The 15,641-nt window shown below is 40.3% G+C and overlaps 1 protein-coding gene across 1 annotated transcript; it reads left to right on the top strand.

Moving 5' to 3' along the window:
- Window positions 1-1,653: 1,653 nt before the first annotated feature.
- Spp1 (secreted phosphoprotein 1) lies at window positions 1,654-7,526 on the top strand. Its single transcript, XM_052198494.1, has 7 exons — window positions 1,654-1,742; window positions 2,798-2,865; window positions 2,978-3,013; window positions 4,064-4,144; window positions 4,690-4,731; window positions 5,741-6,019; window positions 6,691-7,526. The coding sequence occupies exons 2-7, from the start codon at window positions 2,812-2,814 to the stop codon at window positions 7,120-7,122; spliced, it is 924 nt and encodes a 307-aa protein (XP_052054454.1). The 5' UTR covers window positions 1,654-1,742; window positions 2,798-2,811; the 3' UTR covers window positions 7,123-7,526.
- The last annotated feature ends 8,115 nt before the right edge of the window (window positions 7,527-15,641 follow it).

Genomic DNA, 15,641 nt, shown 5'->3' with positions numbered 1-15,641 from the left:
AAGAAGTCTGTCTTTACAACTTTATAACCTGTGTGATTTATATTTGATAGTCTTAGGTGTCATCTTAATAAAGTGTGTGCTAATGATCTTCAAAGTAATATCCATTCATTTAGAATACATTCATCAAGAGATAACCCAAATGCTCAAAACAGCATTGTGCTGCTTAGTCTAACCCTGTAGAAGATTACTTAATCTATATTCATATTAAAAAGGCTAAAACAACAAAGGCTTGACTAAACTTTGATCTCAATACTGCATGCCTCTTACACTGGAGATGTAAGGTAATAAGTGCTGTGTTCTCCATTTCAGGTAAGGGAAGAAAGGAAGTAATTGCAGGGCAATATTAAATATTTAAAGCAATCTGCTTCACCTATAATTTTATCTCATTTGAATACCTCTTAACCACTCAGTAACATTTTGTTAATACATATATTAAAATCTTTTACATAGCCAACTTTATATATTCCAGGAAATAAAACTCAAAAAAAGATAATTCAGAAATATAAGTTGTGTCATTAAGAATATTCAGAACACCCTTTAATGTGTACGGCTTAAAGAATTCAAAGGCATTGCAAATCACAGCTCCTTGCCTTTGCTGAAGATTTCTGTAGTAGTTAATATACACATTCTTTAACACGTGGGGGGAGGGGTTGTTGTAACATGTGAAGTGCTGTTAACTGTACATACACTAATCCATTGTCCTGTAGATAGGCTAAGTGACTTGCCCAAGGTCACCCAGGGCATTGGTTAACAAGGCCTGAAAGGCAGAGTCTGGCTCCTGCAGCTCCCCTGCGGCAGGCATGCGGCTCTCACTTACAAACTGCTTGCTTAGGCCCGCTCTAGCTGGAGTCACCACATCATCTGTTCTTTGTGGCCATTAAAGTTTAGATAGCATCAGAACCATCGTTCCCAGCTGCTCCAACAGTTCATGTCTCTAAAGGTCAGTGGAGGCAGGAGAGGAATTCAGGGTCACTGGGGGTTCGAGCAGATGGCAAACTGCTGCATAGTTCCAGTGTCAAAACTGAGATGTTACTTTGTTTTGCTTTGTTCTGAGGTTTTGTTTCTTTTGTGAGAGGGTCTCACTCTGGTCTGTGAACACGTATGTTGCCGAGGCTAGCCTCAAACTCATGGTGATCTTTTGGAGTACAAAACTGAGCCACTGCACCCCCAGCCAACCTAAGCTACTGAATACAAAGGCATAAAGGGAGGTTCTGAAAATTCTGCTGAGACAGCAGCTTTCTAGTCTTCAGTAAGTCTGAGAGAATGAAATAGTGTATCCACCTGGCCTTCATCTGTAACTTAGATAGGAGGAGAATCTATACCTTTCATTCCCATTGATGTTTTTCTACTAATTCAGTAACTATAAACAAAATCTCTGTGAGGGTAATTTACATTTCCTTTCCTTGAGGATCCCTGATGATCTTCCAGGATTCTAAGTGCAGCGTATAAATGAAAAGGGTAGTTAATGACATTGTGCATAAGCAATGCTTTGTGTGTGTTTCCTTTCCTTCCTTTTTTTTTTAACCACAAAACCAGAAGGGGAAGTGTAGGAGCAGGTGGGCTGGGCAGTGGCACAAACCTCATGACACATCACTCTGCCTCCTGGTTGGTGGAGACTGTCGGGAACAGCATTTAAATTCTGGGAGGTCTGAGTCCCCAGCAGCCCAGTCTGAAGGAGCTAAGATCTGCATCCTTGGCTTTGCTGTCTGCTGCTGCGGCATTCTCAGAGGAAGCCAGCCAAGGTAAGCCTGCAGTGGCCCATGAGGCTGCAGTTCTCCTGGCTGAATTCTGTGGGTGAGTCCAGAGAACATTCTTTTAACAGTAGCACTTGTTAGTCAGACTCATGCTATTCTGGTCTTTTTGAATAAGCTGGTCAGATACATTGCAGGCTTCCAGGTATTTTCAAAGTCAGTTGGATGTAGAAGTTAAAAATAAATCTAGTTGGTCCTATGAAGGACAGAAAGAGCTGCTTCTCTCTCTCTCTCTCTCTCTCTCTCTCTCTCTCTCTCTCTCTCTCTCTCTCTCTCTGTGTGTGTGTGTGTGTGTGTGTGTGTGTGTGTGTGTGTGAGAGAGAGAGAGAGAGAGAGAGAGAGAGAGAGTAAAGGAAAATCCTCTATATTAATATAGACCAGATACTGTTATTTTCAGTAAACTGTCTCACTTCAATGTTTTGCTTCTGCTCTTGTCTTTCACACTTTTTACTAAGGTCCCTGTGTGATAAATAGACTCGTCATCATGCACAGAAAAGATGTTGCCTGCTCTCAGTGGAATTTTTTTTTTATATTCCAAATAGACTATCTTGCTCAAAGATATCTTTGTTTCTTTTGGCTTTGTATCACTTTCTTAATAACTTAAGTTTAAAAAATCACATTTGAAATGCAAATTGGAAAAATAGAAAAAGAGCAATTCTCTTTTATTGTTCTATTTTCTTTTTATCTCTCCTCCTTGGAAAAGGTACTCTCGCGGTAGGTAATTCACTGTTTTAATTACCAAATCACTGTGAAACAGATATTAGGTGTGGAGAGCTTGAGACATCAGATAGTGGAGGCATACCCTCTGAGTCCCCAGATGTAAAGTTTGGATAAATCGAGCTGTAAAATTGCCCTTTTCATTGCTAAGGATGAAAGGTAGAGAGAAAGAAAAGGTACACAGATATTGACTCAAAAGCCTACACACTGAAATTTTCTCTGAGATATAGAAAGATTCCATGATTTATTGGTGGTTTGTGGTGTGGTGGTGCAAAGAGTGTGTTTGAACCTGTCAAGACATCAACTGTGCCTCACAAAATATGTTGCAGGACCAACTACAACTATGAGATTGGCAGTGATTTGCTTTTGCCTGTTTGGCATTGCCTCCTCTCTCCCGGTGAGTACTTAGAGACACTCCCGGCGGAATCTTAGAGACAATTCTTGAAAGTAAATGATCTTTAGCCTTAGCACACTCACACGCATTTCCTTGTCACTTTTCTGTCTTAAAGGTGAAAGTGGCTGATTCTGGCAGCTCGGAGGAGACGGTAAGCACCTCAGGGTTGATCATTAAACTGAAGAATGTTCTCCAGCATTGCAAAGGTTGCTAGGAACAGCATTCTATCTGTTGCCATTTTGTTTGTCTATATAATCAGGCCTGGGTATTTCAAAGTACATACTATATATTATAGACAGACAGTACCAAATGGTCATTGTTTTTAATAAACAGATTTTCTTATAATTAGATTGTTAATGTAATAAAAGGATGTTCTAGACTATTGCTACTTATACAAAGCAGGTCCCAGGACCTTAAGTGACTGCTTCTTTCCTGAGTCAGCATGCTTCCCTAGAAGCAGAAAATTCTGCAGGCTGAGTTTAGAATGTCACTCAGATGTCAGCTGGAGCTGATCATATGACTATGATATTTACAATACCACCCAAGATATTCACTAACAAGTCCATTGTGAAAATAAAGTCCATTTGTGCTGTTTGAATCTATTGTGCATAGTAGGTGACTTTAGACTACATTTTCCTACATGAGAATGAAAACTAAGCCAGAGCCCTTACATGTTTCAACGTAAGACCAGCAGCATTGCATATGTGTGCCTCTACACAGGTAAAAAAACGCTGGCAAAGCATAGACCATGTGTTTGGACAAAAGGCACACAGAGTTCAGTTCCAGATGAACAGAATAGAGGCCAGTGTAGAACTTCATTGCAGCTTCATTGCTTAGCGAAGACAGTCAGGGAGGCACAGGTGTTCAATTACAATAACAAATATAACAATTCCATACAGGAAAGAAAGACCATAACTAGTACTTTAAAATGTGACAAAAGAAATATTTTAAAATACAGGGATGCACTTTTTTAAAAAAGACCTAACAGTGTAGGTCATCAAATGGTATTTAGGGTGCAGCTAAAGAGCTCAAAAGTCAGTTTTCTAGAATCTCAGAGATGAAGAAGCAGAAGAAACTATGAAAAGGCCTTTAAGAATACACTCCTAAAGATGAGCACTTGTAGTTTATGTTAAGATTATGACTTACAGAGCCCTGTGTTTCTTTTTTAATAATAACAAATGCATACCTTTCTTTTAAATAGTTTAACAGCAAACACCCAGATGCTGTAGCCACATGGCTGAAGCCTGACCCATCTCAGAAGCAGACTCTCCTAGCCCTACAGGTATTGTTTTTTAATTTCTCAAAACTGAACAACTGGGCTGGATCGATGGCACAGCTGTTCTTGCAGAGGACCTGGGTTCAGTTCCTAGCATCTAGATATCAGTTCACATCCTTCTTTAACTCCAGTCCCAGGGGTCTGTTGTAGTCTTCTGATCTCCTGGGGGATCGGCAGGCACATGGTGCACTACTACACATGCAAGCAAAACACACACACAATATAAAATAAAAAAACGGTAAATCAACAAAACCCTAAACTGCTGATGAGCGGTACAGGCTAGGCAGAGGGGTCTTCTTGTTTAGAGGTAAGTGAGTGTCTGGAGGACCAGTGGATACTCTTATTCATTGTAGCCTTTTATCCATTTTATCAACTGGCAGGCTGGATACTCTGTATTCATTGTAGCTTTTTATCCATTGTATCCTGGGGCAGGCTGAAAAATGACACCTGCTTTAGGTTGAAAAGGGTATCTTTAGAATTAAGCAGCTGATCATGTATGTTGTCTACTGAGTATGCATGTTGTGTACTGACATGTGACCTTCCTTCTTCAGAATGCTGTGTCCTCTGAAGAAAAGGATGACTTTAAGCAAGAAGTAAGTTCTCACATTCACTGAGACCTACTTTTAGAGACACCGAGGAAGCCACTGAATCATTTTCTTTAGATTGTCAGTCCATTAGCAAGTATCCCAGTAAATCACCATTTACTTAAGCTTGCTTAGAAGGGCGCTGCATTCATCCATCACCAAAATACAAAAGTTCTTCAGAGAAGTTTAGTATTACAGAAAGTGCCTGCTTGTGCCTGCTATTTGAAACTCTTGTAAAATATGAAAATATAAAAAGAAGTTTACAGTATTTTAACTAATACTTGATGAGTATATAATCAATGCTTAACCAAGCCAGATGTTTTACTTTAAAATGTTTATGTTGATAATATTAAAGATTATTTAATAAGTGTTTTTCCCTATTTGCTGAGCAAATAAATAAAATTTTCCTTTAAGATTCAATTTAAACATAGAGACAATTTCTGATAAGGAAAGCTAGATCAAAAGGACTGTAACATTTTGCAGATTGATAGTTTAATAGACTTTAATCCCTAGTTCACTGTATAGATTTTGGCTCAGTTTGTATACCCACATATAACAGTGCCATTTCTTGATTATAGATTATCCTTGATAATAGGGAGGCAATTATAGATTTTGATCTCTATATTAATTAATATACAGATGATCTGATGTTTTAGGGAATCATGTTTCAGATTAAAGAAACTCAATCTAGTAATTATTTGAATTTAGTAAATTAATAATGTACACTATTTACAAGAAAATATGTGTTATCAATATGAATGTTTTACTTATAAGTTTGACTTGAAAATATCTAAGAAAATGATATTTAATTAAAAAGATTAAAAAATAGTGCCTCAGAACACTATTTCATTTGCTTGTATGTTAAAAAGCAAGCAAGAGGCCAATTTTATTAGCTTAAAACCATGGAATGTATTATAAACACAAAGACCTTGAAATTGAATTACAATGTTTCAAAAAAGCTAGCACAGTCTAAAAAACCAAGTGCTAATTTACTAAGCCAACTTGATTTGTGATTTAGACTCTTCCAAGCAACTCCAATGAAAGCCACGACCACATGGACGACGATGATGACGATGATGACGATGGAGACCATCCAGAGAGCGAGGATTCTGTGGACTCAGATGAATCTGATGACTCTCACCATTCCGATGAATCTGACGAGTCCGTCACTGCTAGTACACAAGCAGACATTTTCACTCCAATCGCCCCTACAGTCGATGTCCCCGATGGCCGAGGCGATAGCTTGGCTTATGGACTGAGGTCAAAGTCTAGGAATTTCCAGGTTTCTGATGAACAGGTAAATGATGAACAGACAGATAGTTAAAGGACTATGGCTCGATCTCACTTCTAGAAAACCAGAGTCTGCATATTCACTCACTATTCACCAAGCACTGTGCATTTATTTGAAATCTATTGTATGGTCTTTGAATGCAGAGCTTTTTTCTACTTTAATGGTCCTATTTAAAAGTGTACATAATGTCTTTTTAATTTTGCCTATCGCACACAATTCTGTCTTTCCATATCCAAAGTCTTAGCAATATTTATGTTATTAAATAGCTACCTTGGAAAACAGCAATTATTTGTGAAATATATTGGTCACATCTATAATGGCCATATATAATGGAAGCTAAGTGGGTGAGAGGAATTGTAAAGTCACCGTTACAATGAGCTTAGTCAGGGGTCTGGACTAGATTTAGCCTTGGTATTTACTATTTAGTTTAACTTTAACTCTCAACATCTTTTCATCAGAGATAGAACCTTACAGGTTTTATCACACGCAGAGGTGATATCCCTATTAAACCAGAAATGATTGATATGAAGTTGACTTGTGAAATACTAGTATTATTTTTCTTCAATCACATTTTTAAAAATATTTAGTACAATTTGACCTAAAAGTTAGAAAACAAAGCATTATGGTGCTTTTATTCCTGGGTGTTTATATAATTCTTCAATTTCTTCTTGATTCAGTATCCCGATGCTACAGATGAGGACCTCACGTCCCACGTGAAGAGCGCGGAGTCTGAGGAGGCTCTTAAGGTCATCCAGGTTGCCCAGCGTTTGAGTGTGCCCTCTGATCAGGACAGCAATGGGAAGGCCAGCCATGAGTCAAGTCAGCTGGATGAACCTAGTCTGGAAACACACAGCCTTGAGCAGTCCAAGGAGAATAAGCCGGAGGCCAGCCATGAGAGTGCCGAGAGGCCAGATGTCATCGATGGCGCCGAGCGGTCGGATGTGATCGATAGTCAGGCGAGTTCCAAAGCCAGCCTGGAACATCAGAGCCACGAGTTTCACAGCCACGAGGACAAGCTAGTCCTAGACCCTAAGAGTAAGGAAGAAGATAGGTATCTGAAATTCCGCATTTCTCATGAATTAGAGAGTTCATCTTCTGAGGTCAACTAAAGGAGAGGCAAAACCAGAGTTCCTTGCTTTACATATAGTAAAAAGAAGAAAAAATGTTAGTGAGGGTTAAGCAGGAATACTAACTGCTCATTTCTAGCTTCAGTGGATATATGTATGTGGAGAAAGAAATAGATAATATTTTGGGTTCTTAGCTTAAGTTGCTGTTTCATGCAAACACCGTTGAAACCTAAAAGCTTCCGCGCTTTGCTTCTGTTCTTTCTGTAACAAGAAATGCAAACGGCCACTGCATTTGAATGATTGTTATTCTTTTATGAATAAAATGTATGTAGAAATAAGCAAATTTACAGAAACAAGCAAAATTAAAAGAGAAACTGTAACGGTCTATGTCACTATAATCTTTTGGTTTTATAGTTAGTGTATATTTTGTTGTGGTTATTTTTGTTGGTGTGAATAAATCTTGTATCTTGAATGTAAGGAATCTGGTGGTGTCAATTTTTCTTTATTGGTTTCTTGCAATTGTTTTGTCGTGTCTAAAATGTACCTATTTCAATGGACATGCCCAATTTAGTTAAAGCCATGTAGGGTTTTAATGATCAGAGGATCAAGGGTAACCTGGGAACTGATGGCGGCCAGAACCCACGAGGCCCCCTCACGAAGTGTTCTTCCCTAATTACGACATTCACTGGCTAAGGTGAGAGGGAGCGAGAGCTTGGTGCTCAGGTGGAATTAACCGCTGACTGTCACGTTTCCTATCATTGTCTGTGCTCAGGGATGTGTGGCTTCCTTGCCACCATGTGTCTGTCTTCTAGCTATTCTAATAATTCTTAGGTAAGAAAGTGTGTGTGTGTGTGTGTGTGTGTGTGTGTGTGTGTGTGTGTGGTGTGCTTCAAAAGAAAACCAAACTTCTCAGTTTCATTCCAGTGTGAAATTTCAGAAAGATTGTAGTGGCACACATGACTTTAGTCTTTAAAACTAGACATACCATCTAGAAATCATGGAAATAATCTAAGTATCCTTCAACTCACAAATGAATAACAAAAACATGGCACAAATATACAGTATATCAGATGCTATTCAGCTTTAAAGAAAAAATGGAATCATGAGATTTGAAAGTAGGTGGATGGGACTAGAAAAGAAAGTATTGAGGAGTGCTCCAGACCAAGACAGACGAGCGCTGTGTGTGCCTGTCTGTGGTTCCTAGCTCTATGTCTTCAGATGTGAATATATAACCTGGGGTAACTGCAGAAACCAGGAGAGAAAGGAGGGAAACGGAGTGTTTGAGAGTCATAGGGATGTGGATGGCAGGCCATAGTGATTAGGGAGGGGCTGAGATAAATCTAGAAGATATTATATCACTAGGTATAATACCAGTGAGGATGTCTGCAAAGGTCTAAGGAATCCTATTACTATCTACCTACATAAAATTATATGTAATGCGAATATACACATACAAATGTACACATGGACAGACGCATACATACCACACACACACACACATACATACACACATACACAGACACATATGCACACACACAGGGACATACACACATACACATGTGCACATACACACACATATGCACAAACACAGGGACACATACACATATACACACATATCCATGCACACAGACACACATATGTACACACATACACACACCTGAACACACAGACTCTCACACACAAACATACATGCACACACAGACACACACACAGAGCTTAAATGAAATTTTCCCATCTGGGCTGACAATGCTCCCATGAGAGCTACACACAATCAAAGACCTCAAGCCTAAGCCTGAGAAGGTTCTTCTGCGTTGTTGGTCAGGATGGTCCAAGGGACCCTACACACACACACACACACACACACACACAGCCATTATAGGCTATTGCTGCGGCCCTTGGATTCCTTCCAGTGGTTGAAGATTAAAGCTCCTACTTTTGAGGACACCATGTACTTCAGACACAGGACCAGAGGGTTGCGCTGGACCTGTCCTGAAAGCCTCCTCCCTAAGGGCTGCTCTTAAGCCACAAGGTACCATGCAAGCTTCCAAGAGACAGAAGCAAACAATAGTCATACACACAGCCATGATGCCTGTGAACTAAATAACAACCATCATGGCACAATATTGCTAAGGGTACACTAGTGGTGAGCATATTTTGACAGTAACCAACAGCTCTCTGCTTGGACCAAAGGCCTACTCAAACAGAAGTAAATCCTGCTCGGTACTAGAAACTTAACCAGTTAAACAGGACTAGTGAAGTCATGGATCTTTAGAGAGAACCTACACCTGCTACTTTACTAAACCAACACAATCCCTAAGAACATTCTAAGTATGTGTTCTTAAACCCACAAGATAATTAGAAACCTAACTTCCCATCAAAGAAACATCTTTCTGGTATAGATGAAGACCACTATAGAAAACCACAACTTATAAAAATGCAAAAAAATAAGTGGCTGTGTGGTACCCAGCCTCAACTGATACGCCTATAATGCAATTCTTGCACCTAAGGCTCAGGTCAGGGATCATGGAGGAATTGAGGATAGAAAGATTGCAATAACTGGAGCATCAGGAAATCTGCTGTGAGAAGGTAGATCCTGGACGTGTCAGGGAAGCCACACCCATGAACGCTCATCAGCAGGGCTGCCTAAACAAGACCTGAACGCTGATAGCATACACAGACATGCTAACATGGAAGGGGGAAATCTCATGGCCCCTAAACTCTGATCAAAGAACTACATGTAACTAAGGAATACAGAACACAGGAGAAATCACCTTCCCCAGGGAAGAGCCCCTAAGTCAGTTATCCAATATGAGGTGGTCAGCCTCGAAACCATACACACACAAGTAACATTATGACGACTGAGGAGGTTGTAGTTATATATTTAGAAATACAGAGAGAGAGAGAGAGAGAGAGAGAGAGAGGCAGTATAGGGAAGGTTAGGAGGAAGGAAGGAAGGGGAAATAATAAAATTATATGATTGAACAGAGAGTGGCATTTCTCTGTATGGAACTTATAAACAACCAAAATATGTTGATTTCCTCTGAGTAACATAAAAATAGAATATGATTTCCATAAAAAATAAAGCTAGGGACCTGGCTTTGGTTCCCAGCACCAAGACCACCTAGGTGACTCACAACTGTCCCTGACTCAGTCTCTCTTGGCTTCTGAAAGCACTGAGCACACATGGTATACATAAACACATGCAAACACACACATAGACACATAAAATTAATACATCCTATAAATAAATAAAACTAAATGTTTCCTCTAGGACTATAAAGCCTAATTTTTAAGTTGATGTGGAAAATTACACATAAAATATAAATTCTAAACTGAAGTAACAGAAGGAAGAATTTACCCTCCTTATCTTCTCCTCTAACACATGTACATGCACACAAATATACATACACACATACACACATGCACATACACACACATTCTCTCTCTCTCTCTCTCTCTCTCTCTCTCTCTCTCTCTCTCTCTCTCTCTCAGAGCATTGTGGTACTGGCACATAAACATCCAGGAAACAAAATATTAAGGTCAGACAGAAGCCCAAACTCATGTGGAGATTACTGTACGGTAAAAATGGTGTGTAATGCCACTTAGGGTATGAGAGTACAACCACGTATGTCCTGGTCCCTGCAGACGTCAGTGACTAACTGAAGCAACTCCTGCCTTCCCTTGCATTCCATCACTGCCAACCACTAACAATCACAAGTTAATTGTGTCATCCCCACATGCTGTAGGATGCAAGCAGCCTGTTTTCTATCAGCCCACACAGCTATCAGCACATGCTGAAATCTAAGGGCATCAACCTAACCCCACAATCAGAACTTTGAATTCTGGTCCAATTTAAGACCCTTCTGTTTCTCTCATTATATGGGGTTTGTGCAGGGGTAGGGGTGCAGAAATCACATCAAATTGATTAGTGAACAGGGAGACTGTAATATACCAAAAATTAATTACCAGATAGAAGGTGTTAATAGAAGACAGAAGTCAGTTTTAGTGATAACCACAGAGATGGGAATACCCGTATAAGGAACAATTTGTGAAGGAGGACCGCCTTCCTAAAAGTCTTCATTAGAAAGGTTGTAGCTGCAGCCCAGCAGATGAGCAGGAAAGTTTGCTCAGGGTTTGGTCAGGGCTGGTCGGCAGCTGGTGGACTGAAGCTAACCGTCTGTGTCTGTGGGCAGAAGGGCTTCAGCACACTGAGGCTGGCAGGGTGTCTGGGGGCGGGTGCTCCAGTGAAGGCTGCTAGATGCTGTGTGTACAAGGCTAGCAGCCTTGCTTTAAGAACAAGGACACCGGACTCTAGCTAGTTCTGCAGTGTCCCTCCAGTGCCCTCTACTGACAAAGAGTCATTGTGCCAGCTGGCAGAGCAGCACTTTGCAGGATCCAACTCCAGGATCACCAAGGACAAAGGAGGATGGATTCGAAAGGGAGGCTAAGCTGATAGCTGGGCAGGATTGCTGGGAAGAGGTTAATTCTTGTCCTTGGCCGGAAGCATCCATTTCTGACAGGTTGGAGACGAGCACCCTAGGATAAAATGAAGTTTTATCTTTGCAAGAAACCGGAGAGCAGACTTGAAGGATCTCTGTTGGGTTGACAAGCAAAACGAGGAAACGATAGTAGCAGCTATGGGTTCCTGCAATCTGCATTTTTAAATCCCATTGAATATAGTGATACTCTTATAAATCTGGATTTGAGTCTCAGAGGCACCTACGGAGGTATCAGGCTCTCGTGTCCCACAGCAAAGAACTAGACACATGCTTAGATACAGAAATACACATTTTATTAAGAAAGGGAAAACATTCCCAAGAATGTGAGTGGGCTGGTGAGCCAAGGAAGGCATGTTCTGTAAAAGCACTGTGATATAAACTTCGTGATAGACCTTTTACTATGTTCTCTCTTCTTGTTCCTTTGACAACCAAGGCCTTTTCTTGGACATGTTTTGTTGTGTGAAGCCTAGAGGGGAATGACTTCTTTCAAATACATTAAATATATTCATTTTCTTACAGTTTTTGTGAGTTATTATTTTTTTTTTTTTTTTTGGTTTTTGGCTTTTGGCTTTTGATTTTGTTTTGTTTTGTTGTTTTGCTTTGGGGTTTTGTTTTTGTTTGTTTGTTTGCTTGTCTGTCTGTCTACCCTCTTGCCATGATCTAAAACACACTGAAAATAAAAGAAGATAAACTCTTCCTATCAGGCAGAATCAACTAACAAAATGTGAAGAAGGAATGATACAATTAGAAAGGTGTTTCAGAGCTGGAGAGATGGCTCTGCAGTTAAGAGTACTGACTGCTCTTCCAGAGGTCCTGAGTTCAATTCCCAGCAACCACACGGTAAATGCATTCTGATGCCCTCTTCTGGTGTGTCAAAGACAGCTACAGTGTACTCATATACATAAAATAAAATATTTTGAAAAAGAAGAGAAAGAAAATCATTTCATAAATCACAACAGAAAAACGGACTCTGGGAGTGACTATTGCTGAGTATTAGGCTCCCTGCATGAGAGGCGGCTTGTGCCAACACCGCACAATCGTTCTGAGAGAAAGAGGCTGCTCAGAACTGAAAATTATGATGGCCTTCATTTTCACCTAGCATTCAAATTAAATTCACTAATACACCCTTCTACTGTGACAAAATAGTGTTTTCAGCTTTGCCCTTACCCAGATATGCAAGGTCCTAGGTCGGCTCTTTAGATCCACCCTCCACACAGACACAGACATTCATGTAGATGTAGGACCTTACAGGTAAATAGATCTTAAAAGCTGAGATGGCAGAATCTCACCTGTCACCCGGGAAGACGAATAAGCTAGGTCCCAGTGAGACAAAGAATGTGGAGCAGAACTAAAGGCACCAACCTAAGGGTAAGATCTTAATGGAGTTGTGGTACCCAAACCACCTATGCTGAGGTCTGCTTTGAAATTATTATCTGGATACTGTTGAGTAAATCTACCCAAGATTTGCATGGAAATGATAATCTACATTCTGAAAGGCGAGGATAAATGGAGGCCTTATTCCAATTCCAAACTCAGACACTTCCCTTTGATCCTGCATCACTTTCAGACTCAGACAGAGATGGAGATATAGTGACATCACACAGAGCACAGCCAGATGCAGAAGTGCAAGGATAAAGTAGTGACGTCATACAGAATGTAGCCAGATGCAAAAGTGCACTGTCTCCCTCTGTGAAGGATCAAACAGTGATCTGAGTCCCTACACCAAGAAGCTAGAAGCAAGCACACTGCAGGGAGAAGAAACACCAAAGATAGGAGTGCGGCTGATGGAAATGGAAACAGCTGATCAACAGGACATAATAAACAGTGTTCTTTCTTCTGGACAGTTACCAGTTCAGAACTGAGGTATAGCTCAATTACTAATAATTGAGTATTATTGAGTATTGAATATAGCAATTGAGTAATTGGGGCTATAGCTCAGTGGTAGAATTCGTGTCTTGCAAACACGGGGCTTTTGGTAGCAACCCCAGTTATGCCAAGAATATTATTTTAAAATGCTCTAGCAAGACAAGCACTGAGAAGACACATTATTGCAATCAGGAAACAACCAGGGGTGATCATACTGACCCTGCTGCTTCTTAAAGGAAACAAGGGAACGCCAGTGTGGTGAACTGAGGCTTCCGCCAAGATGCATGCATTGGGTTTAATGTCCAAGATCTCCTGGTGCAAAGTCACTGCAGATATAATTAGTTTAATTAAAACAGTGTCACAGGGAAGTGGAGCTTGGTTGGTAACCTTATAAGAAAAATGTATGCAAGGCTGGAGCCATCACATTGAGATATCTCAGAAGCCAGAGAGGAGGAAAAGGTTCTCCTCTACTGATTTCCACGGAAACATGCCCCCACTGACACTGTGCTGGTTTCAGACTCCTGGCTTCCAGAAAATGAGACAAAACATTTCAATAGTTTACATCATTTCATCATTTTATACCACTCAGTTGTGGAACTTTGTTACAACCCGCTAAAAACCAAATATAAGCAAGGCAGTGGTGGTGTGTACCTTTATTCCAGCACTTGGGAGACAGAGGAGGGTAAATCTACAAGTCTGAGGTCATCCCTGGTCTACAAAGTGACTTCTAAGACAGCCGAGTACTACGCAAAGAAGCCTTATCTTGAAGAAAAAAAACAAACAAACAGCAGCAAAACAAATTCAATATGAACAACTTTGTGCTCCTGTGTTTAGTAAAGGAGAAGAAACCAAACAGCCTCCCAAAGGCTTTTGACTCTCAAATCTCAGTTGTGTTGTCAGCCTGGGGCAGCCTGATAATCACTGAACCTGCAAGTCAAAATTCCTGAAAAAGAAACCCCTGATCCAGACAACTATACTGGAAAATGTCACCAAACATTCAAAGAATTAGCACACATTTTCCATCTTTGCTTTCAGAAAGCAGAAGAGGAGGAAATTTTGTTCAGCTGATTTTATAAGACAAGTTTTACTCTCGTACCAAATCCAGACAAAGACATAGACAACACACACACACACACACACACACATACACACACACAAACACTACACAAACACACACACACAAAAACACTACACACACATACTGCACATGCACACACTATACACGCACACACTACACACACACACACACCTGTGTACATTCATGGGCACACTCACAGACATGCACAAAAAGATACTGAAAACCCTTAACTCTTATAAATCTGGGCATCAAGGTCTTAGGCAAAATTTTACAAAACCAGATGCAACAATGTATGGAAATGAATACTTTAACTCTACACCTTAACCAGGCAATATCCAACACAGGTATGCAAGGCTTGTTCACTGTTTGAAAACTGAATAATGTGTCCCATTATATTAATTAACTAAGGAAGAAAATCACAAAATAGCATCAGACATAAAGAATTTAATAAATACAATCCATTGTTTAAAAAAATCTAGGAATAAAAAGAGCACAGGGGAACTGGGAATATCTCAGTTGGTAAAGCAGCTGGTGTGTAAACTGCAAGGCCTGTGTCTGCATCTCCATCGCCCACTTCTAAAACGCTGGGAATGGACGAACACATTTGTAACCCTAGCTCAGGACAAATGAAGATTCCCAAAGCTTGCTAGATGACTAGTCAACTGATTAGTAGGTCTAGTGAAAGATAAGGTGAGGAGCAACTGTGGAAGGTGCCCTATATCAACCTCTGGCCTACTTGAGTATCTGTGCACACATGCACACATATCACATACTCACCCCCCTCACACACACCCAAACACATTCACACACATACACACATGCACACTCACACACACATACACTCATACACAACCACAGACACACACATACACACACACACACTCACACATACATACACACACACTCAGATACATACTCACACATACATTCATACACATACACGCTGGCTATTCACACACATGCACACTCACACCCACCCACAGACATACACACACACACACACACACACAAACACACACACACACAATTTATCTTCTCAACCCAGATGAGCATCTCTTAAAACACAGTGCTTTTCCTTAGCAACAAAGCAAGAATGTCTCATCACACTTATTCAACAC

The sequence above is a fragment of the Apodemus sylvaticus genome, chromosome 11 (assembly GCF_947179515.1).
Source record: "Apodemus sylvaticus chromosome 11, mApoSyl1.1, whole genome shotgun sequence".
NCBI classification, from domain to species: domain Eukaryota; kingdom Metazoa; phylum Chordata; class Mammalia; order Rodentia; family Muridae; genus Apodemus; species Apodemus sylvaticus.
This window is presented reverse-complemented; position numbering and strand designations above follow the sequence as displayed.

Bases quoted from the DNA above. Each gene is read 5' to 3' on its own strand.
- Spp1 (XM_052198494.1), top strand. From the start codon at position 2,812: ATGAGATTGGCAGTGATTTGCTTTTGCCTGTTTGGCATTGCCTCCTCT. The intron at 3,014-4,063 runs GTAAGCACCTCA...TCTTTTAAATAG, and splicing joins CTGGCAGCTCGGAGGAGACG to TTTAACAGCAAACACCCAGA. The intron at 4,732-5,740 runs GTAAGTTCTCAC...TTTGTGATTTAG, and splicing joins AGGATGACTTTAAGCAAGAA to ACTCTTCCAAGCAACTCCAA.